Below are 22,154 nucleotides of genomic sequence, written 5' to 3'. Positions count from 1 at the left end.
GGCTTCCACGTGTACTTCCCATTTCCAACTTTTCTTTAATTGCATTAGAAAAGCCCATTAAAAAGGCCGAAAACAGAACCATAAACAGAGTATCTCACTTAAACCAGCCAGAGTCACGATAGAGACCAAAGATCAAAAGAACTTTTCTTTAATTTGAATAGTAAAATAAAATCATTTCTAAGTTTCTTCTTTTTTGCCGACTGCTTCCCTTTCCTTTTTTTTTTTTTTTGAATAATTTTAATTTCTTCCATTTCCTTGTTAACACAGAGCAAGTGTATACAGAAGTTATAGCGAAAATGAAGGGTGTGTCGGTGTTTTACCCTCAAACAAACCCATTGTTTTGCGTCGGCATCTTCACCGAGACTCAGTGGAGTTTTGATTAGCCTTTGAATCAATTTCCAAATCCCTATTGACAATTTCATTTGGTACACTTTCAATTTTCATTGCTTTTTCGATTTTTTTTTTTTGTTTTCCAATGAACAGAGGATAATTAGACTGTGATTTTGTGAATTTGGGTCTCTATCCTAGTGGAATTAGGCGTCAAGAAATTTGGAAACTATCGCTTTTAAGGAATAAAAAAACAAGAAGCAAGCGTTGACTTGAGTGGTCTATTTTTTTTTTTTTTTTTTTTTGGGCACTAACTCGAAGGCGCAAGAGCTGAGATTTTTTTCCAGTGTCTAAAGTCCGAGTGGTGTTTTTGGTAAAAGGAGTTTCTTGATTTAATGTGGAAGTAATCATATGAGGAAGAGAGTGGGCTGGGTAAAGATTCATCATTGATACAGTGATAGCTCCACTGAGACAAAAGGATATATCATATGAGTGAGTGAGAGTTGAATCTATGACCACCATTCTCAAAGGACCTCCACTTTCTAGATTATTTAAGAGGCACTCAATCACTCGCTTCACCATTTCCTCAAAAGCGACAGGTTAAGCATATATCTTCCTTCAACATTCCAGAGCTTTTTAGTTCTGATTAGGCCTGTTAATGGAGGTCACTCCAGTAACTTGACCTTCCTCTCTCTTTACTTTCTGAAACAGGAAGCTGCTGAAATTTGAGAAGATGAAGTGGCTTCTGCTTTTGCTCATCGTCTGCGATGCAGTTCCTCTACAAGGACTCACCACAAATGTCTCTGCGAGGCCCCAAGTTGTGAACATCGGTTCGGTTTTCACATTCACTTCTCTCATTGGTAGAGTCATCAAAGTTGCTATGGAAGCCGCTGTTGAAGACGTGAATGCCAACCCCAGCGTTCTTAACAACACTCAACTCAGGATCATCATGCATGACACCAAATTCAATGGATTCATGAGCATCATGGAACGTAAGTGAGACTTCTCTGTGAAATGATCATTAAGTGTTTTCTGTCTTGTTTATGGATATCAAAGCAGTTTCTTCTCTTTTTAAGTTCAGTAACATGTTAGTATCCTCAAGGCCCATATTATTGACTGATTTGTTTTGTTTCACATTTGAAAGCTCTGCGATTCATGGAATCTGAGACAGTGGCAATAATAGGGCCTCAGAGATCAACATCCGCTCGAGTAGTAGCTCATGTTGCATCAGAACTAAAGATTCCTATACTATCCTTCACTGCCACAGACCCTACCATGTCTCCTCTGCAATTCCCTTTCTTCATCAGAACTTCACAAAATGATCTCTATCAGATGGCCGCCATAGCAGACATTGTTCATTTCTATGGTTGGAGAGAGGTGATAGCAATATATGCGGATGATGATTATGGCCAAAATGGTGTAGCTGCCTTGGGAGACAAGTTAGCTGAGAAGCGCTGCAGAATCTCATACAAAGCAGCTTTGCCTCCTGAACCTACCAGAGAGAACATCACTAACTTGCTGATTAAGGTAGCTTTGAGTGAGTCAAGGATCATTGTTGTTCACGCTTCTTTCATCTGGGGCTTAGAGGTTTTCAATGTGGCACAGTATCTTGGTATGATGAGCACTGGTTACGTGTGGATTGCCACCAATTGGCTTTCAACTATCATAGATACAGACTCTCCTCTTCCCTTGGACACGATAAATAACATTCAAGGGGTCATTACACTGCGGATATACACTCCTGACTCTGTCATGAAGAAGAACTTCACTCAAAGGTGGCATAATTTAACTCATGTTGGACTGAGCACTTATGGACTTTATGCTTATGACACTGTCTGGCTGCTTGCTCATGCCATTGATGATTTTTTCCGCAAAGGTGGAAACGTTTCCTTTTCAAAGAATCCGATTATATCTGATCTTAGGGGTGGAAACTTGCATCTTGATGCTCTGAAAGTATTTGATGGAGGAAATACGTTTCTTGAGAGCATCTTACAGGTTGATAGAATTGGCTTAACTGGTAGGATGAAGTTTACTAGGGACAGGAACCTTGTAAATCCAGCGTTTGATGTGCTTAATGTCATTGGGACTGGTTACAGGACCATTGGTTACTGGTACAATCATCTAGGCCTGTCTGTGATGCAGCCTGACGAGTTGGAGAACACATCTTTATCGAGACAGAAGCTTCATAGTGTTGTCTGGCCAGGACAGACAACACAAAATCCTCGTGGATGGGTGTTCTCAAACAATGGAAGGCATTTGAGGATTGGAGTACCAAATCGTTACAGATTCGAAGAGGTGGTCTCAGTTCAAAGCAACGGGATCATCACTGGCTTTTGTGTTGATGTCTTTGTTGCCGCTCTCAGCTTATTGCCTTATGCAGTACCGTTTGAGCTTGTAGCTTTTGGTAATGGTCATGATAATCCAAGTAACTCTGAGCTAGTCCGCTTGATAACAGCTGGGGTGAGTAGATAAGTTCTCTGTTTGAACCTGTTATGATGATGGCTTTTTATGATGACATGTATTGGGGCTAAAGCATCTTTTACACAGGTCTACGATGCAGGTGTTGGTGATATCACCATTATAACAGAGAGAACCAAAATGGCAGATTTTACTCAGCCGTATGTGGAGTCAGGGTTAGTGGTTGTGGCTCCTATCCGGAAGTTGGGTTCTAATGCTATGGCGTTCTTGAGGCCGTTCACTCCCCAAATGTGGCTTATTTCAGCTTTCTCTTTCCTCATAGTCGGTGCAGTCATTTGGTTTCTGGAACACAAACACAACGACGAGTTTCGAGGCCCTCCTCGTAGACAAGTCATCACTACTTTCTGGTGAAAACAGAATAAGCTCAAACTGGATGGACTCAAATCAAAACACATGCACTATACAAAGTTTTTCAGGTCTTTTCTCTGAAATATTTAGTTTGTTTTGCAGGTTCAGCTTTTCAACACTTTTCTTCTCCCATAGTAAGTGTACCACTTCCTCTTGTGCCTAAGATGTTTTACATATTTGAAATTGGCATAAGGTGTTCAGTCTTTTCTGCTGAATTTATACAGGAGAGACGACCATCAGCAACCTTGGACGAATAGTGTTGCTAATATGGCTATTCGTAGTTCTCATAGTCAACTCAAGCTATACTGCAAGCCTCACATCAATCCTCACAGTTCATCAACTGTCTTCGCCAATCAAAGGCATAGAAACTTTGGAAACAAACAATGATCCTATTGGGTATCCACAAGGCTCTTTTGTCAGAGACTATTTGGTTAACGAGCTCAGAATCCATGAGTCAAGACTGGTCCCTCTTCGGTCTCCAGAGGAATATGAGAAGGCCTTGAGAGATGGTCCAGGAAAAGGTGGCGTTGCTGCTGTTGTTGATGAACGTGCTTACATAGAGCTTTTCCTTTCAAACCGATGTGAGTTTGGCATAGTTGGCCAAGAGTTCACAAAAAACGGATGGGGATTTGTGAGTATCCTTCTGAGTCTTCTGAGTATCCTTTCAAATGTTTAGAAACTGATAACGTTTTTCTCTCCCATTATTCAGGCTTTCCCACGTAACTCACCTTTGGCAGTTGATGTTTCAACGGCGATTCTGCAGCTATCAGAAAATGGAGATTTGCAGAGAATACGAGACAAATGGTTGCTACGGAAAGCTTGCTCCTTGCAAGGCGCAGAGATAGAAGTGGATAGGCTTGAGCTAAAGAGCTTTTGGGGATTGTTTGTGGTGTGTGGACTGGCATGCGTTCTTGCTCTTGCAGTGTATACAGTATTGATGATACGTCAGTTCAGACATCATTCTCCTGATCATCAAGAACCAGAGGGCTCCATAAGGAGAAGAAGCTCACCATCTGCACGTATCCACTCTTTTCTCTCCTTTGTCAAAGAGAAAGAAGAAGACATTAAGGCTCGGTCCTCTAGAGAAAGGCAGCTTGAAGATAACTAAATAAATGGTGGTGCAACTAAAGTATTTCAAGACCACATAATGGCTCTAGTATGTACTTTCCCCTTTTGTTGCTACATTTGAGATCAAACTCTGTTTTGTATTTGTATTTAATCGCATGGTGGCTTTGATTAATAAAAACTCTGCTTCTCATCTTATGGTTACAAAAGGAAAGATCTCACAATTAGCAGTTACAGTTGCAGGAATCTAAGAAAACCTCTATGTAGCCTAGGGAAGCATTATAAAATCCCAAGCTAGTGGTATGTATTTGTTATTATTAACGTGTTCAACATACAGCAGGAAAGTTGAAAAGCGCAACAGAAAAAGAAAAGAAAAAGTCAGCCATCAGAGAGAAATGAAGCTGCAAGGTCTTGCTGTTTTGCACCGACAGAGAAGAACTCAGAGATAACTTCAAGAGGCATTCCCTTTGTCTCTGGTACCTTAAGGTACACGAAAACCCACGCAACAGCACAAACAAATGCATAAATGCCAAAGACTCCCGCAAGGCCAAGGGATTTCAGCATGACGGGGAGAGTGTAAGTGACGATTATGTCACAGATCCAGAAAGTGAGAGCACAGATGGTGATGCAGAGACCACGCACAGATGTAGGGAAAATCTCTGAGCAGAGAATGTTTGGGATTGCTCCAAAACCCATTACAAAACAGCTTAGATACACCATAACGCTAATTGTAGACATCAATGCGTTTGTTGTGCCTCCAAGCTTCACCAAGCTTCCTATCACCAGCGTTAGTAGTGATAGTATTAGAATGGGGATCGTGGAAAGCATCAGAGACCTGTAATCACGTTTTCATACTGTTAAAACATTTTTTACATTAAACTGAAAACAAAAACAAAAAGAGAAACAAAAGAAGAGAGAACTCGCCTTCTTCCAGTTACATCAATTAACCTCATGGAAACAATAATGCAAGGAAGCATCAAGAATGTGGTTAAAGCGCTTATGAGAAGCGATGAAGACTCTGCGCTTATTCCAAGGTTTTTCAAAAGACCAGACACTCCTGTTTCTTCCAATATTTGAGGTGTATAATACATCACTCCATTTATTCCTGCAAACTGCAAACATTCAAGATTTCCTTTTATTGTTGTTTTTTTACATTTTTAGAGACAAAATAAAATAAAGTATTTTACCTGTTGCAGTATCTGAAGCCCAACGCCAACCATCAACGCTCTCTTCACACCTGGTTCCCACAGCTCTCTCCAGCCTGGACCTGCAGCCTTAACCTCCTTTGGAAACATTGCAGTCTCTCCTTTAACTCCAGGGATCATCGAAGCTTGGCTCACCAATGCAGCAGCCTGAATATAACCATTCTCCTGATCATGAACATCAGCTTCTGTGTTGAAGGAGAGAAGCGATCCACGTCTTGAAATACCAATGTTGTTATTGTTTTTGTTGTGGGCGTTCTCCTCGTGAATATACATTCTCTGCAATCCTCCATTGACCTTTTTACCATCTGCACCAACCTTGTCGTTATACTTCCAAGCCAACTGCCATCCACCACCTATGCTTGTAGCTGTTGCCGTCTCCCCCACGTTTGCCATAAACAGGCTGCTTTGTCGCCTGTGCATGGTCCCTACGGTCCGCTGGTTGCATTCATCTGGCTCAGTGGTCTGCGGAGAAAGAAGAGGACTGTTCAAGCTTTCATCTTGGTCAGAGCTGTCTTCATTGTTCCTCTCTGGATCCCACTGAGAATCTTGCCTTCCCATCATTCCCAATATACTTCCCATATTGGGGAAGATCATGCTACGTGATGATACGTTCATGTTCTCTGAAGGAAGTTTCTCATGAATGCTACCAAAGAGAGTGACAACTGGATCAACGAGGGATCCTCCACGCTGTAACATGCTTCCATGTCGAGACGCTAATGCCAGAGAACTCTGTCCTTTCACTGGCTTAGCCATCCATGACTGTCCATCCTCTGGACCGTATAGTTTTATCTGATCTTTCCTCGGTAGTTCATGTCCGTTCTCGCTTTCTTCATTGTCAGGTCCAATCACATATTCTTCAATTGACGTGTCTTTTCCCACCCCAAGCCCTTCAACTAGTAGAGCAAGCTCGCCTAAGATCACACATTGAGTTAGTCTAAGTTCAAATAATCTAGAAGGTCTTAATGGTTCATCAAAGACAAACCTGAAACATCTTCTCTTCCACGGAGTCTCTGTAGAACCTGCCTAGCTTCATCCATGCGGCCTTTGCTGACAAGCCACCTTGGAGATTCAGGCAAGAAGAAAGCCGCGAGTACAAAGTAGATAATGGAAGGGATGGACAAAACCCCGAGCATTAGCCTCCAGCTCGGAGATTCTTGAAGAGACATTGCAAACACAAGACAATAAGATAGAAACATCCCACCGGATCCACAGAACTGAGGGAAAGTGTTGAGTAATCCTCTGATTTCAGAAGGTGCGGTCTCAGAGATGTAGATTGGGACGAGAGTGACAGCTAGACCGATCCCAAACCCATCAAGAAGCCTTGCGAAAAGGAGAACGTATACATTGGGAGACCAAAACATGACGATGCTACTGAGGAAATAGAGAAGAGAAGAGAGTACAAGCATCGAACGCCTTCCTACTCTGTCAGAGACTGGACCAGAGAAAGTTGTGATCAAAGTGGCTCCGATGAGAGACATTGCTACAATAAGCCCTTCTATCTTTGGTTCTTTCTCCAAATGAAACTCTTTCTTGATATAAATCACAGCTCCTGCCACCAAGATAGATACACCATCAATCATTGTTTCGTATATTTCTATGTAAAGAAAGAAAGAAAGAAAAGATAGAGAAAGAAAGAGAGGTACCTGCAATGGTGGCATTGTCCCAGCCCTGCAACATATTACCTATCGCAGCGGCCAAAGCAACAAGCACTACGCTCTGCATCTTTCTTAGCGATTTTTTACCTCCCAAAACGGTCAAGAATCGATTTGACAAAACATCATATGTGTCTTCTTCTTTCCAAAAAGAATACCGTAATGTCCTAAAATCATTTCTTATCACTAACCTGAGAAAGAAAAAGAGAGAAAACAAAAGTTGTTAATCTGATGGTTATTAATTACAGTTGTAGAAGATGATTATTTGTGTGTTTGTTTCCTCACAAATAGAAAAACAAGTATTCAAGTGATTAATCAGAAGCATGCAGCATGTGATTAAGTGGTAATTAATTAACGGTAAGAGAGAGAGATAGGAAAGTTAGTTTGGTCAAGAGGAGAAAAAAAAGGGGAAGGTGACAACAAACTCTTAGCTCTCTCCTTTGATCGCTTCTTCTGTGCGCGAAATTTTACATCTCACAACCTTTATGAGAAGTTCTCCTTGTCTCATGGCAATGCCCCCACTCTTTCATAACCCATCTCCACAATTGTTTTCTAAATATAGATCAATTCTCTTTACCACCTAACAACGCAGTAAATATATCTATTTATGCTGTGATTCCATTTCTAATTACAAATGAAAAAAAAAAAAACGATCTAGACCATAGTAGTGGATACAGTTGATCATTTGAAACAAAGTTGCTACTTGATAGAAAAAAAAAATAAGAAGAGAATATTGATATATTTCCACTAGAATTGTCACATCGTTTACAACTCACAAACGCATATTACAAATACCGATAACTAAACATATATATAGTCGTCAAAAAAAAAAAAACATATATACTGCGTGACAAAGACTTCTTCTTGATCGAGCACTATTGAATCACAAATGAAAAATAGAACACGGATTCGAGTTAAGCAACGCTCGTAGTTTTATACTTGAACCAGAACTTACCCGACTAACAGACTTATTGCCTAATGACAGTTTCACCCCCGGAGCGTAAGACACGTGAGCTAGAAAAATGGGCCAATTAGCCGGAAGGCCCATTTAAACTCTTCTCCAATGTTTTTAATTTCGAACCGGACGTTAAACCGGCTCAATTATTGGGTCAGGTGGTTCATTGGTTGGACTATGGTTTTAGCGGAATTTACGGTATGTAATCGAAGACGGTTCTAAAGAAAAATCATAAAACCCAAACCGACTCAATCATCTTCCCGCACCTGCAACTTCATAATTTGCTTTCCCAATTAGTTTTTCCGTCGTGTGAAGAAACCCTAGACGCCGATATCAGGTAAATTCTACTCAATGAATCTAAAGTGAGATCTTGATTTACACACAATTTTTTATTTATACTCTGCTTTTGAGTGAAGATTTGTTGTTATCTTTGATCGACATCGTTGAATTCGTCTATGGCTTCTCTGGGAATTTTTGTTTTTGGCTTTCAATCTTGTATGGAAAAGCCTTAAGATTTCTTATCTTTTGATCTTAGCAAAGATGCAAAATTCGAGGATTCCACCGTTTTCTGAAGCAAAGAAAAAGAAGATTCCTACTCCAAAACAACAATTACCACCACGAATCGGGAAGAAGGCTTCAACGAGGAGCAAACAAGACAAGCTTTATGCAGTTTCTCATCAACCTGAGATGTGTAATTCAGATTCATCTTCCGGAAACGAGTACAGAGCATTGAGGCGCAAGTATTTGCTGCTGGAGGAAGACAGCTTCGAGTTGGAGAGAGAACTAAAGGAAGCCGAAGATGATATTAAGGCACTTGAAGATGAGAAACTTGAGCTCTTGGACAAACTCGTTGTAATGGAAGGTTTAGTTGATCCTTGATTGATTCTAGAGCCTAGCATTTGCCTTGTCTGTGACCTGACCATTATTATGTACAAACACCAAAACTTTAAAATAGTAACATGTTTCCGGCTACATAAACTTATGTGCTACTTTTGTCAATCTCACTTCTTGTGTCTAAAGAACCCTTTTTTAGAAGCACCACGTGTCCTTCATCCACATTGTGATGCTAGATAGATAAAATAGATTTTCAAGAACTGCAATGTGTGGCTGAAAATCGTTTCACCGCTTCAGAATTTGTTTTAGACCAAACTTGAGTGGCTTTCTTCTTCTTAACTGTAATAAATGGCCGCGTCTCTAGCGTCCCTTCCGACCAATTCTTGTCTGAGCCATGGTGATGAGTGTTGCAACCGTTCTCCCACCAATTCAGTATTTTCAGGCCATTCTCTGACCGTGAAGAGGAACCGAATGGTTCAATCGCTGCACTATGAACGTAGTACAGTGAGGAGATTGGTCGTGACGGCTGCGACGGAAGGATCCAGAAAGTCCAAAGAAAGTCAACCTTCTTGGGCGAATCCTGACTCTGATGAGCCACCTCCTTGGGCTAGAGACGAAGGTCGTTCTTCTACGTCACAAGAAAGCGTTGAGATTCCCTTCTATGTTTATCTGCTAGCCTCGGCAATTACTGCCATTGCTGCTGTATGTTTCTTTGATCTCTCCCTCGCCTTTGTCTTCTAATTACCGGCTCATATCAAAGATCTTAACTTTATGTATCGTTTGGTCACTGTAGATTGGTTCTGTTTTTGAGTACTCGAGCAAGAATCCAGTGTTCGGGGTCTTGGACTCTGACAGTATCTTTTATACTCCTGTGCTTGGATTCTTTGCTTTAACTGGAATCCCCACTTCTGTGAGTTTCCTCTCTCTCTCTCTCTTTTCTTTATTTTCTGTGTTGTTTCATTAGCTGAACAAGTGGGTTTTGTCTGCAGGTATTCCTATGGTTCAAATCCGTTGAAGCTGCTAACAAGGAAGCTGCGGAACAAGATAAAAGAGATGGATTTCGTTAAAACTCTTGTGTTTTTTCCTCAACTCTTACAGTGATTGTTGTTTTCCTCCACATACTTTGAATATAATTCTGCATATTTAAGAAGCTTGCTTCTCTGTTCACTGTTTTATTACCTCCAAGTCTTTTTTTTTGTTATTCTAACAACATGTTATGTTCCAAGGAGTAATGGCTGCAGCAGCAAAACAGAACTAGTGTTTGAAGTTGCTGCAGTTTAAATTTCATCGCAAAATTCTCAAGTAAATGGATGCATCTTGGTTTCGACTACATGAGGCCAGTTTCATCCTCACAAGCAACCATAGAGTTCGATAAGCCATGGCCGATCATCTGACGGCTGGAATGTGTGTAGCTGATGGTAATATCACCATTTTTTCAATGCACTGCTTATACAAGATCCAACTTATTCTAGAAAGACATTGCTTGCTTTCATTTGTTCAACGAGTTGCTATACAAGACTCAACTTGTTCTGGAAAGACATTATTGGTAAGAGATGGAGTCCAAAAACCTATCATTTGAAGGATATTCTCTTGGTCCTTGAAATGTAGAGCAAAGAGAGCAATTGCTGTTAGACTGAGTATGCTTGAGCAAAGGCTATTTCTGAGAATTATCAGACACAAATCATGTGATCAATTGATTGTCTGGGAATGTGGTGTTTCCAGTTGAATGGATATAATATAAGTAAAGCTCTAGGCTCAATTCAGCGGAGAGAGGAAGCAAGAGTAAGATCCCTTTGGAAGATATCAAGTGGTTGTTAGAGCGTATTAAATGTCCGAGATGGCTTGACATTATTAAATGTGTTAAATGTATGAACCAAGATTACAAATTAAATAGCAAGAACATGGCCCAAAATGAACATGATGTTAGTACATCTTGAGATTTAAACTTTGAACTCTGAAAACGCCACTTGTTACATTACGGTTCTAATAAAAATGATTTTTTTTTTATTGTGGGCTCTATCTTAAAGATGGGTTGTTTGGGCTCTCCCAAGAAAGAAAGAGAGAGAGAGAGGACGAGATAGGTAGATCTCTCTAGGAGGATCTACGATTCACCATCGTCGTTGGTCTGTGAAGCGGACAAACCAAAGAATCTGCCCGGAGCTGGCGATATGGGCGGATTCAGAGAATTTGGAGCTGAGGAACTTTTCCCTTCAAACCTATTCCACTCCGTGACCGCCATATCCATCTGGCTTGGCGCCATTCACTTGAACGTCGCTCTTCTTCTCTTCTCCCTCATTTTCCTTCCCCCTTCTCTATCTCTCCTGTATGCACATACACAAACACACTCTCTCTCTCTTTCTTTCTTTTCTATAGGTCTCGAACTAAACTCTTTGAAATCCTCTGTTTTCAGGGTCTTGGGCTTGCTCTTTCTGCTTATCTTCATCCCAATTGACGATCGTAGCAAATACGGTCGTATGCTAGCTAGGTACTTCTTCTCTTTTCTTTTATCTGCTTCCATTTACAGTGGTTTATGTTCTCGAAATCATCTTCTTTTTGTTTCCAGGTACATATGTAAGCATGCGTGTAGTTATTTCCCCGTTACTCTTCATGTCGAGGATTACGAAGCTTTTCAGCCTAATCGGGCCTATGGTCTGTCACAATCTCCTTCTGACTCCAAAGTTTTAAGCTTTTTGAGATGGGTCTGTGATATCGTTGACTTAAATTAACATGCAATTTTCAGTTTTTGGTTATGAACCACATTCGGTGTGGCCGATTGGAGTTATTGCACTTGCTGATCTTACAGGATTTATGCCTCTTCCTAAAATCAAAGTTCTTGCAAGTACTGCTGTGAGTTTATTATGTTCTGTTTAATCTATTTGTGTATCCTTAACTTTGTCCATAAAACTCATTGTTTTGCAAACGTAAAATGATGGTAGGTTTTCTACACACCGTTTCTAAGGCACATATGGACATGGTTAGGGCTCGCTCCTGCTTCTAGGAAGAATTTCTCTTCCCTTTTGAAGTCTGGCTATAGTTGTATCCTCGTACCTGGTGGTGTGCAAGAAACATTTCACATGCAACACGATATTGAGGTGACTTTACTATCTTTCACTTGTGATTTGATAAAATCATATTGTTCTGAGGCATTTGGAATACTGAGAAAGCTTACAAGTTTGGAATACTTGATATAGCTATCTTATTTCTGTGATTGACTGTTTCTCTTTTCGCAGAACGTCTTCCTTTCATCGAGAAGAGGATTTGTGCGCATAGCCATGGAACACGGGACACCTCTGGTTCCAGTTTTCTGCTTTGGTCAGGTAGAGAAAAGAATTGCTCACAAAAATGTTGTGCTCTATGTAGTTGTCTTCACGTAACTGATACTCTCAAAACTTGATTTGATTGGTCAGATGCATGATTTAGATCTTGTACCGTTTCTGCTTTTCCAGTTTTTTTATCGATTCATCATGTCTTTTGTTTCTTCCGCAGTCACACGTGTACAAATGGTGGAAGCCAGACTGGAAACTCTACCTAAAATTATCGAGAGCCATCAGGTTTACCCCTATCTGCTTCTGGGGAGTTTTTGGGTAAGTGTGTTGGTTCTCTTAGGTACATTTGATTTTGCCTGTGAAAATCTTGAAAGAGGTAAAACTATTCGCATTTCGTTTTGTAGATCTCCCTTGCCGTATCGACAACCTATGCACGTGGTGGTTGGTAAACCAATAGAAGTTACAAAAACTCTGCAGCCAAGTAATGAAGAGGTTAGTCATCTTCTTCTAAATTGTTTTGTAGCTTCTTCTTAGAGTGGAGTCAGGACGGAATTGCGGCTCTGCTATTAGACGTTACTGTGTAGGATGCTTGGTAAATGTTTTAGCATTCATAGAGCTTTATGGTGTTTTTTGTGCATCTCAGATTGCTAAGTTACATGGCCAGTTTGTGGAAGCGCTTAAGGATCTGTTTGAGAAGCACAAGGCCCGAGTAGGCTATTCTGATCTTCAGTTGAACATTCTTTGAATGAAAGTCCTCCCAATGGAAAATATTGTCTATGTATGATGATCCTTCTTAATCATTTGTTTTATCTTGTAGCTGGCTTTGGATTTACCTGTCTATGTCTTTTAACATCGACTGTTGTAGTAGTGAAATACGTTAATAATAATAGCCTTCAAATTACATGTTATTCTGTAGTGTAAGATTGAGGTTTTTGGTGGGTGCGACTAATCTTCTTGGGCCATATTAAATGGGCTTATGATGCACATCACATATACACCTGACAATATACATACATACACAAAACATGCTCAATTTGATGTAATGAGATTTCAAATTTGCCGAGTAAAAAATCTATTGAAAAAAAACATTGTTATAAAGATATGTTCGTAAGTTCAAGACACAACATTATGTTACAGGCGAGCAATGCTTGTTGTTATGAAGATATGTTCGGTAATAACCTAATTTTTTTGAACCAAACATGTTAGTTAACCAATTTAGTGTCACTTTTGGATTATCTGACCAATTGACCATAAAACATGATTTGCTAGATCCGACGGTGATACAGTAAGGTAGGTTAAGATAACTAGTTTTCTCACATGCATCAGATCGTAACACACATGTCCGCACACACGTCAGAAGATAATCAGCTCCAGGTAATTTCTATTAGTTTCTCTCGTGTTCTACGAAGCTTTCAGATAGTTAAAATAAATACTAAAAAAGAAAACAAAAGATTAGTTAATGCAAGAAAACGACATGAAAACTAAAACCACACGGAATGGAAAATGCCTCTTGAAGGCTGACTCTCTTTAAAACTTGAAAACTGCCCCACCCACCCCCACCACCTTCTTTTTAGGATATCTCTTTCACTCTTTATTTGTCAACTCTAATATTTTAAATAAAAAAACATTTATCTTTCTCTCTGTTTTGTCTCTTTATCTGAATTCTGTTTCCTCTGTTGTCTGTCCTGTTTTTGTAAACCACCGTCGATGAGCGATCGGAGTCTGAAAAAGTCTCTCTCCGGAAAAAGCAACCGCCTCGTTGGAGATGCCGACGAGAATTTGGATCTCTTCTCAGTCAACCGTGGTGACCTGACTTCTTTTGATCGTATATCTTCCCTCCTTTGACTTGTGTTTTTATTTTGCTTTCTACAACAGACACAACTTTGAAATTGTTCCTCCCTTATGATTTTTTTTTCTTTCTTAAGTCTGGATCGCCGTTGCATTTTGCATTCAAAAGATCGCTTCTACGAAACAATTCGTTTTATAAAAAAAATCTGTTCGTCAGTTTCCATAATTTCTTCATTTTGCTTTGTGAAGTAGAGCCGTATTTATCCATGTTCATGTACGAGTTGTGTTCTTGCACAAGCTACCAAAAAAATTGGTGTAACGTAGAGTCCAAAATAAATAGAATTGTTAACATGTTTAAAATCTATGTTTCATATATTGAACAGAGCCTTAGGCTATTTTTAAAAAAACTTGTTTTTTTTATGCTAGTGTTGAGCCGGTCTTGTTGTGAAGTAACTCATTTACGTGAACTATATCTAGTAAATCGAGGAGGATAAGATACATATACTGTACACTGATTGATGATCCACCAAAATCAACAAAATTCGGCTTTTCTTTGTTGCTCAATCAAATAGTGTTGTTTCAATACTAATGTAATGTTCTATTTGGTCAGTAGTTTTGCTTAAACCAGGAAGACATTCTTTCGAACAAGCTAAAATTGCTAAGCCTGAGGCAGATGATGAAAAGAAACATGGCAATGACCCGTAAGTTATTTGATGTGATACACAATATATACTGTTCCTCAGATAGAGAATTATTGTGAACAAATTTACTCTATTATCTTTGTTGGTTAGGCTTTATACTATTCCTGAAGTTCCATTGGGAACTCTTTCTAGATTGGTTCTAGAAGCTAGAAACGTAACCTCCAAGCTTCAATCCATTTCTACGATAAAGACTGGTTCAAGGGTATGATGCAAAAAAAATTAAAATGGCCATTATTGCAAGTTTACCATATAACTAAAGAGCTTTTATATATGTATGATTCTTTGTCTTATTACACGCAGAGCGAGAGCGATCCATCTTCAAAACCAACTCGAAGCAATTCAACAATACGTCCCTCAAACATTCCAACATTTCGTCCCTCCAACATTGGCCCCACCTTTCCCACTGTCAGATCTTCTTCAGCCCCCCAGAAGACAACAACAGCTTCAGCTCCAGCTCCAGCTTCGGTTTCATTTCCAAAAAGATCTGTCTCTCGGTCATTAACTCCTGTATCACGCAAAACACCATCAAGATCTTCAACTCCTTCAAGAATCAGTACTACAACTACTTCAACAAATCCTTCCTTTAAAAAAGGTGGAGATGCTCAAAGATCAAGATCGTTGACTCCAAGGTCAAAGCCTCAGATTTCAGCAAACTCAGCTACACCTTCAAGTAGCACCAATGTGCGTTCTACGTCTGTGTCATCACGCCCATCAGTTTCAGCAACACCTCGAACACCGCCAAGAGTAAAAGAAACAACAGTCACTCTAGCGTTTGGTAGACCAGTGGTAACCACAAATTCGCCAAAACGGAACACCTCACCTGATGTTACAAGAACGAGGCCTAAAGGGCACTCTGCTTCTTCTTCACATACACCAGCAAGTCCCAAGTCTGTGAAGTCAACTGCAACTGTTGCGGATTCAACGAGGTCTGGAAGAAAACTGTCAAAAGCTTCAGTTCAAATTGCTAACAATCACTTGGTAACTTACTCTCGTCACAAAATGATAATTTCTTTATTTTATAACCGAGGAATCTTGAACCTTTGAAAAGCCGCATTTTTTCCATTTGAAACGTTCAGAGTAACTAATAGTGGTAATGTCTTAATGATGTTTTGCTTCACGGTGTCACTTTGATTGCAGGATGTGTCACGAAATGGGAAAGTGGGGACAAATCCGTTTTTGAGTACAATGTTGTACCCACACAGCATAAGATCTTCTTCTTTAAGAAACCGGTACTGTGGTAGTAGTGAAGGAAGCAGCAGCAGCAACAACCAGGAAGAGGAAGAAGGAAAAAGCTTAACGAAAGAAGGAGGCACGGAGAAGAACGATAGTGCGCGTTACGACGCACTCTTGAATGTAAAAGATGTGAAGGATACTAACTGGCTACTTAACCTTGATGATGAATCTAATCATTCTCTCATCTTCGACAATGCTTTCGACTCTCCTCCTGAGCCATTCTCTCCTCTTTGAGTCTTTTTTTTTTTCTATTTGTTTAGTTTTAAACTCTAAAACAAGAGTTGCTTAATAAATAATCCTAATTCACTCCTTTCTTTTATGCGATGAAAGAAGGGAAAAAAAAAGAGAGGATTGTTCTACTCGTTGGGGTCTTTGTGTTCTTGGAGTGTTTTCTTGTATTGATTGACAAAAATATACAGCTTTGAGCTTGTGTTCTTTTGCTCAACATATTTTTGCAAGAAAAGACTGTGGAATTACCGGTATTGCGAAATTCAAATTAATTGAAGTGTAAGCTCGGTTGTAGTTTACCTCGTATGATTAATATAACAATGTACAAATTACTTTCTTGTGTTTGCAGATTATTCATTTCAGCTATAAAAACTAGTCTCGTTTCGTAATTTGTGTAACAGTTTACGTTAAACACTCTGTTTGTTATGTTTTCTCATCGATATAAAAACCTATCTCCAATTTGACTTTCACAACAACGTTTTCGTCTTCCACAAGTATGTCCGGTTTCCTCACAAGGATTAGACTTGCAATGGTTAGTAACGGATGCATCCATTACAAAAGCGTTATATAACAAACCAAATAAGTCGTACATTTACGCGAATCATGTTTAATGTTTTGTAATAAAAAGAAAGAAAAAAAAATACATTATTTTTTACACTCTTCATCGTGGTAGTATCAAATACACAAATCCAAAATTCTAAATAAATAACAGCCAAGAGAATAATAAATAGTTAAGATAGAAAAAAAAAAAAAAAAAAAAAGAGAGAGAGAAAGAGAAACGAACCAGTCTCCTTTGCATGGAGCCGGTTTAGAAAGGTAGTAGCAGTGTACCGGGTTTTAAAACTCTCTAACGTCCCTTAGGATTCATGATCTGAGAAAACACAGCACTTGGAGTGAGCCCATCTGAATCTTCACTGACCATACTCCTGTCAAGTCCACTGCTCCTTGAGTCAGTCACGTTCCCTTCATACACATCACAACTCTTGTCGTCGTTGTTCTTCCCTTTACAGTCTCCACCATCGTACTTAATCTCATCCATGTCCATGTCACTGCATATTCCTTTCCCGCTCTCCTCTGCGCTTTCCTGAAGCTGCAACGCGAATTCCAAGTTCCACAGCACATCTCCCATCGACGGTCTCTCAATGCCCTGGTCTAGCACACACTTCATCGCTGTTTCAGCAAACTTCTTGAAGCATTCCGGTGTGATCTTGCCCTTGAGGTAAGGGTCCACTATCTGATCAAGCATGCCTTTCTTGTAGCAGTATGGTGCCCACTCAGCTAAGCTCACTTGTTCTTTTGCCAGTGTCGGGTTCAAGGCTGGCCGTGCGCATAGAGCTTCGAAGAGAACGACGCCAAAAGAGTAGACATCAGATTTCTCAGTGAGTTGCTGCCGTCTGAAATACTCCGGGTCAAGATAACCAAAGCTGCCTTTCACGACTGTGCTTACATGTGTGTGGTCTAGTGTTGGACCAGTCTTTGACAGACCGAAATCAGAGACCTTAGCCACCCATTTCTCATCCAACAGGATGTTCGTTGTCTTCACATCTCTGTGTATGATCGTGTGTTTCGCACCAGTGTGCAGATAATGCAAGCCCCGGGCTGCACCGATGCATATCTCAAGACGTTGCTTCCAGGGAAGAGGAGAGTTCTGAGTCTTGTAGAGATGCTCACGCATTGTCCCATGAGCCATGTAATCATACACTAGGATCATCTCGCAGTTCTCTTCACAGTATCCAATCAACGACACGAGATGACGGTGTCTAAGCTTTGAAAGCATTTCAATCTCAGTCTGGAACTCGTGTACACCTTGCTCAGACATCGGGTTACCTCTCTTGATGGCTACCTTTGTAGTTCCACCATCGATCTCTCCTCTGTAAACCTTCCCGAAACCTCCAACACCAAGCACACGGGACTCATCAAAGTTTTTAGTAGCGGCTTTGATCTCAGCAAAGGAGAAGTGACGGCATAGATTTGAGGGAAGTGACGAGGCGTAACTTCCTGTTGTGTTTGTCTTTCCCGAGCCAGCAGAATGTGAGTTTCCATACAGAGATAGTGGAAGCCACCCTGAGGTTGCATCACTTGCAGGCTGGTAATCACCACGTTTTCGTCTGCGGTAAGCAGCCACTACGCAGAAACCGAGGATAAGGGCCAAAACTACTGCACCACTGGCTGCGCCTGCAACAATAGCTGTATGGTTCTTGGATTGACCAGTACGCGGGCGCAAGACTTTGGAAGGATCTGCAGTCACTACTGGACCAGGTATAGGATTTGGACCAGCAAGATTACCATCAGAGGCATTCATCTTAAATATCTCAACTCCATTGAGAATAGCATCATAATACTGTGGCTTGTTACGTTGGTTTGGAGTAAGAGCAAGCCATAGATCTTGTTGTCCTTTGCCTTCTGGAGGATTCACCACGTAGTCTTTGTGAAACGCGATTCCGTTTCCTCCACCGGTCCAGGCAGCAACATCAGCTTCAGGCTCAGCTGTCTGATTGTTGAGGTAAATTATAAACGCACGTTGGTTGATCTTAGTGATGTTAGCAGAAACCTCACAGAAATGAAGCCTAACGAGGTAACTGAAGCCAGAGTCAACGCTGAAAATCCAAGTGAGATTGTAGTTGATGTTGATCTCAGCAGTTGGGCCCATGGACCTAGCGGTTGAATACACATCAACAGGAGCAACATACGTAGGCGTGCCTGTAGGATACTTAATGGTCATGTTGGGATCAGCAGTCTCAGGGATTCCAAGAGCTGCACCAAAGATATAAGGCTGATCATCATACCAAGATCTGTAGAGACCTGTATCAGCAGAAGGCGAGATATCATTGCCTCCAACATTCAGCCTATAAACATTCTCAAGCGCCGTACTGTTATCGATGGTGACAGAACCAGAGGAACCAACCACAAGCAATGAACCATCTGTGCTACTGTAAAGATCAGGCATTGAAGTAACCTCAATCCCGTTCACAAACGCGTAAGCATTTGGTGTTGACTCTGGTGTGAAGGTCATGTTCAATGCTCCACCTTCAACATTCACAATAAACTCCTTGACGATGAAGGCATACGTCAAGGCCTGCGCCGTCTGAGAAGCACTGAAGTTCTTAAGGAGAGTGTAGGAGCCGGAGGAGACGGAGAAGAGAGAGTTTGTGGCGTTGAGACCGTCGTATGAGTTTGGATAGAAGTAGAGACGCACGAACTTACGGCCTGCAGCGACGGGGAAAGTGTAAGTGAAGGGAGATCGGAAAATCCTCGCCGTCATGAAAGGGACTTCGGGGACGGAAGGATCTTGAGTCGCGGCCGGAGAGGTTTTAGAGTCTCCCGATGAAGACAAGAACTTGGACTTGACATCGGGAATCCATGTCCGGTTATCTGTGTCAGCGGAATCAGAGGAGCCACCACAGTTTAAGAGGATCTTGTCGGTGGGAGTGTAATCAGCAGCTGAGATTAGAGGAGATGCAGATAAGAGAAGAAGAAGAAAGGACACAAGAGAGACGCGGAATCGTCCCTCCGTGATCACCATCGATCAAGAGCAGCCTCGGATCTACCAAAAATCTTAAATCAAACTAGGAACTGCAAAGAAACAGAGCAAACAAGAAACTTCACAGATCTAAAAATGGAAAGAGCTAGAAAATTTCACAGAGGTACATGTTCATTTGACAACAGCGAAACTACAGTTGATTTCAGTAGTAGGAAAAGTGAAGCAGAGAAAGAAACATACCTTAAGAATCGGGGAAGAACCCTAGCCGATGAAATCGGAGAGTTTTCGAGAATTTGAGATATTTGGGGGAGAGAGAGAGAGAGAAAAGTTTGGGAAAACAAATAAATGATAACAACAGAGAATTAATTAAAGAGGAGAGATAGTGGAGGTAAGTATAGTTAAGACGACAAAACGGCCAGCATTGTTGCCTCCCTCAACGCGTAAACGTTAGTTTAATCAAAATGATAATTATCGCATTATTTTTATAAATTAACTTTAGAGGCAAATTGAAGCCGGCTTGAGGTAAGTGACGAAAACGCCCTTAGAATAACAGCTGTTATTACATGCCCAACCATCGAAGGATAATGTTTGATTGGGATGGGGATTGGTCTTGGATGACAGTTCATGTCTTTGTTTGTGTGTGTGTGTTTGTGTAATAAAAGAAAGAGAATTTGAGAAACGCGTATCTTTTCTGTGCGGTGACGACTGTGCTCGTGGCTGAGCTGGCGCTCTAATTATATAAAGCGAAAGAGTGGGTCCCGTTTTGATAGAGACATGGGCTTTTTTATTCTTTCGATTCTGTTGACCTTCTATGGGCCAAGTGAAAATGGGTCTTCTATACCGTGCAAACCAAATCTTCACAAGACTCCTTCACAAGCCCATGTTCCGTTTTGATAGAGACATGGGCTTTTTTATTCTTTCGATTCTGTTGACCTTAGATGCACAAGACAAGACTCCTTGATCAAAACAAAAAAGGCAAAAAAAAAAAAAAAAAAACATGCACAAGACTTTTGCCTCAAGGCCCCTCAATGGGTGAAAGGAATTGACTTACGACAACCCAACAGATCTATTTCAAATTCATTTTCAGCAACTGCAACGATTTCGTTATAGCGTCTATTGCCTATAGAGCCTAAAGTACTCATTTGGGGGCAGTGGCGGAGCCAAAAAATTTCTTCATTGGGGGCATCAATGGAACATACATGACTTTATGAATGAGGGTGTTAATAATTTGCTTTATAAATTGCACCATTTTTTAAAATTCACTAGGGGCATATGACCCCAACCTAATCTATGTGGCTCCGCCACTGTTTGGGGGTCTCTCATAACCGGATCGAGGATGCTTGGGGATATCAAGACTTGTGAAGCTGCCCTAAACCGACTCATCACGCTAGATCCCATAAATAGCAGGAGCCTATGTGCTTTTATCAAACGTCTGTGCCAAAACATGGACGTACGTGGATGGAAATTAAGCGGATTAGACACGAAATGGAGGCAATGGAAAAGGATTTCATACAATTATCCAAAAATATTTACATACAATTATCCAAAAATATACAAAAGAGAACCATGATAAAATCGGTCGCTCTAGTCGACAAACACAACAATCTATTATATAAAAGTTGGGTTGTATCTCACAATCTTGACACATCAGCATTTCTTTATGTGACACATCAGCTTTAACAAAAAAAAATCTGATATTTTAAATTTTAAATAATAATTAAGATATCTATGAGTCTTGGAACTCATTTCATGTCTTTACTACTGCCAAATTCCTCTTTGATTCATCAGTCAGAATTTCAATCGGATTTTAATGACAAAACTTAAAATCGAGTTTTGAAATTTCACTGGGATTATACGAGTTTGTAAGTGAAGGAAGTAACTGTGGTCATGGCTATGACTTCAAAAGGTGGTGATTGCTATTTTCAGATATTGGAGAAGATTTGAGAAAAAAAAAAGATATTGGAGAAGGAAGGTCGCACGAAAATTCAGTTAGGAGTTTATGAAGGATTAAATGGCTTGATATTATTGGTAGAAAGTGGGTTTGCGTATCTAAATAACCTGAAACATTTTAACGAATTGTGTTCTCTCTAAAATGAGAAATATAAAAAATGGTAAAGGCGAATGTTGATATCACTATGCATGTTTGTTGCCATTATGATGAATTAATGGTATGGTTTAACCTCATTCTTTTTTTATTGCTTGGGTTACAACTTACAAATGTTATGGGGGAGACGTAATAAAGACAACAAAGAGGAGGTTATAGAGAAAGCAGAGAAGGATTTAAGAGTGAGGGGACAAAAAATTTTCTCGGGAGAAAATATCAAAAGAGTAATTTTTTAAAACTGTGATGACCATAAATGATCGATAAATTTATTATGATCGGATGATTTTCCAGTCTGCATAATTTGTAATTGTTTTATCATCTTCTATTCCTCATGAGTGTTAATTGGAGGTTGTTCAGCCACTCTCATGGGAGACAAGACTTAGGAGTTAGGATCACAATATGATCACATTTTGTATTCATTATCTAAGTATTTTGTTATAACATAATTTAGGCAGTGTGTTATTAAACGATTTCATATTTAGACAGAAA

At 40.2% G+C, this 22,154-nt stretch overlaps 7 protein-coding genes across 10 annotated transcripts; 5 read left to right on the top strand and 2 right to left on the bottom strand.

Moving 5' to 3' along the window:
- Nucleotides 1-214: 214 nt before the first annotated feature.
- On the top strand, nucleotides 215-4,405 carry LOC18020916 (glutamate receptor 3.6). The gene is made up of 7 exons (XM_006403848.2): nucleotides 215-926; nucleotides 1,039-1,319; nucleotides 1,472-2,787; nucleotides 2,875-3,152; nucleotides 3,256-3,287; nucleotides 3,378-3,784; nucleotides 3,863-4,405. Exons 2-7 carry the CDS (start codon nucleotides 1,061-1,063, stop codon nucleotides 4,259-4,261), a joined length of 2,691 nt encoding a protein of 896 aa, XP_006403911.1. The 5' UTR covers nucleotides 215-926; nucleotides 1,039-1,060; the 3' UTR covers nucleotides 4,262-4,405.
- Nucleotides 4,406-4,596: 191 nt separating this feature from the next.
- On the bottom strand, nucleotides 4,597-7,145 carry LOC18020915 (monosaccharide-sensing protein 3). 2 transcript variants are annotated; one of them, XM_006403847.1, is made up of 5 exons: nucleotides 7,067-7,145; nucleotides 6,406-6,972; nucleotides 5,406-6,334; nucleotides 5,143-5,330; nucleotides 4,597-5,053 (listed from the first exon to the last, which is right to left on the bottom strand). In XM_006403847.1, the coding sequence occupies exons 1-5, from the start codon at nucleotides 7,143-7,145 to the stop codon at nucleotides 4,597-4,599; spliced, it is 2,220 nt and encodes a 739-aa protein (XP_006403910.1). The 2 variants fall into 2 exon arrangements, with proteins under 2 accessions (XP_006403910.1, XP_024013749.1); XM_024157981.1 differs by having other exon boundaries at nucleotides 5,167-5,330.
- A 1,424-nt stretch (nucleotides 7,146-8,569) lies between these two features.
- LOC18020914 lies at nucleotides 8,570-8,949 on the top strand. Its single transcript, XM_024158030.1, has one exon. The coding sequence runs from the start codon at nucleotides 8,571-8,573 to the stop codon at nucleotides 8,907-8,909; it is 339 nt and encodes a 112-aa protein (XP_024013798.1). The 5' UTR covers nucleotide 8,570; the 3' UTR covers nucleotides 8,910-8,949.
- Nucleotides 8,950-9,115: 166 nt separating this feature from the next.
- Nucleotides 9,116-10,065, top strand: LOC18020913. Its single transcript, XM_006403845.2, has 3 exons — nucleotides 9,116-9,566; nucleotides 9,658-9,774; nucleotides 9,854-10,065. Exons 1-3 carry the CDS (start codon nucleotides 9,213-9,215, stop codon nucleotides 9,929-9,931), a joined length of 549 nt encoding a protein of 182 aa, XP_006403908.1. The 5' UTR covers nucleotides 9,116-9,212; the 3' UTR covers nucleotides 9,932-10,065.
- An 828-nt stretch (nucleotides 10,066-10,893) lies between these two features.
- Nucleotides 10,894-13,038, top strand: LOC18020912 (diacylglycerol O-acyltransferase 2). Its single transcript, XM_006403844.2, has 9 exons — nucleotides 10,894-11,187; nucleotides 11,275-11,349; nucleotides 11,428-11,513; nucleotides 11,605-11,711; nucleotides 11,801-11,956; nucleotides 12,095-12,181; nucleotides 12,351-12,448; nucleotides 12,535-12,622; nucleotides 12,774-13,038. The coding sequence occupies exons 1-9, from the start codon at nucleotides 11,033-11,035 to the stop codon at nucleotides 12,873-12,875; spliced, it is 954 nt and encodes a 317-aa protein (XP_006403907.1). The 5' UTR covers nucleotides 10,894-11,032; the 3' UTR covers nucleotides 12,876-13,038.
- Nucleotides 13,039-13,816: 778 nt separating this feature from the next.
- Nucleotides 13,817-16,396, top strand: LOC18020911 (putative GPI-anchored protein pfl2). 2 transcript variants are annotated; one of them, XM_024157962.1, is made up of 5 exons: nucleotides 13,817-13,955; nucleotides 14,532-14,619; nucleotides 14,710-14,821; nucleotides 14,920-15,597; nucleotides 15,757-16,396. In XM_024157962.1, exons 1-5 carry the CDS (start codon nucleotides 13,838-13,840, stop codon nucleotides 16,084-16,086), a joined length of 1,326 nt encoding a protein of 441 aa, XP_024013730.1. In that variant the 5' UTR covers nucleotides 13,817-13,837; the 3' UTR covers nucleotides 16,087-16,396. The 2 variants fall into 2 exon arrangements, with proteins under 2 accessions (XP_024013730.1, XP_006403906.1); XM_006403843.2 differs by having other exon boundaries at nucleotides 14,529-14,619.
- A 228-nt stretch (nucleotides 16,397-16,624) lies between these two features.
- On the bottom strand, nucleotides 16,625-19,978 carry LOC18020910 (receptor-like protein kinase FERONIA). 2 transcript variants are annotated; one of them, XM_024157923.1, is made up of 2 exons: nucleotides 19,802-19,930; nucleotides 16,625-19,624 (listed from the first exon to the last, which is right to left on the bottom strand). In XM_024157923.1, exon 2 carries the CDS (start codon nucleotides 19,601-19,603, stop codon nucleotides 16,928-16,930), a length of 2,676 nt encoding a protein of 891 aa, XP_024013691.1. In that variant the 5' UTR covers nucleotides 19,604-19,624; nucleotides 19,802-19,930; the 3' UTR covers nucleotides 16,625-16,927. The 2 variants fall into 2 exon arrangements, with proteins under 2 accessions (XP_024013691.1, XP_006403905.1); XM_006403842.2 differs by having other exon boundaries at nucleotides 16,626-19,653; nucleotides 19,802-19,978.
- Nucleotides 19,979-22,154: the final 2,176 nt, after the last annotated feature.

This window comes from Eutrema salsugineum, unplaced genomic scaffold (genome assembly GCF_000478725.1).
Source record: "Eutrema salsugineum unplaced genomic scaffold, Eutsalg1_0 scaffold_16, whole genome shotgun sequence".
Classification (NCBI taxonomy): domain Eukaryota; kingdom Viridiplantae; phylum Streptophyta; class Magnoliopsida; order Brassicales; family Brassicaceae; genus Eutrema; species Eutrema salsugineum.
Note: the sequence above shows the minus strand (reverse complement) of the source record. Positions and strands in the feature narration are given on the sequence as shown.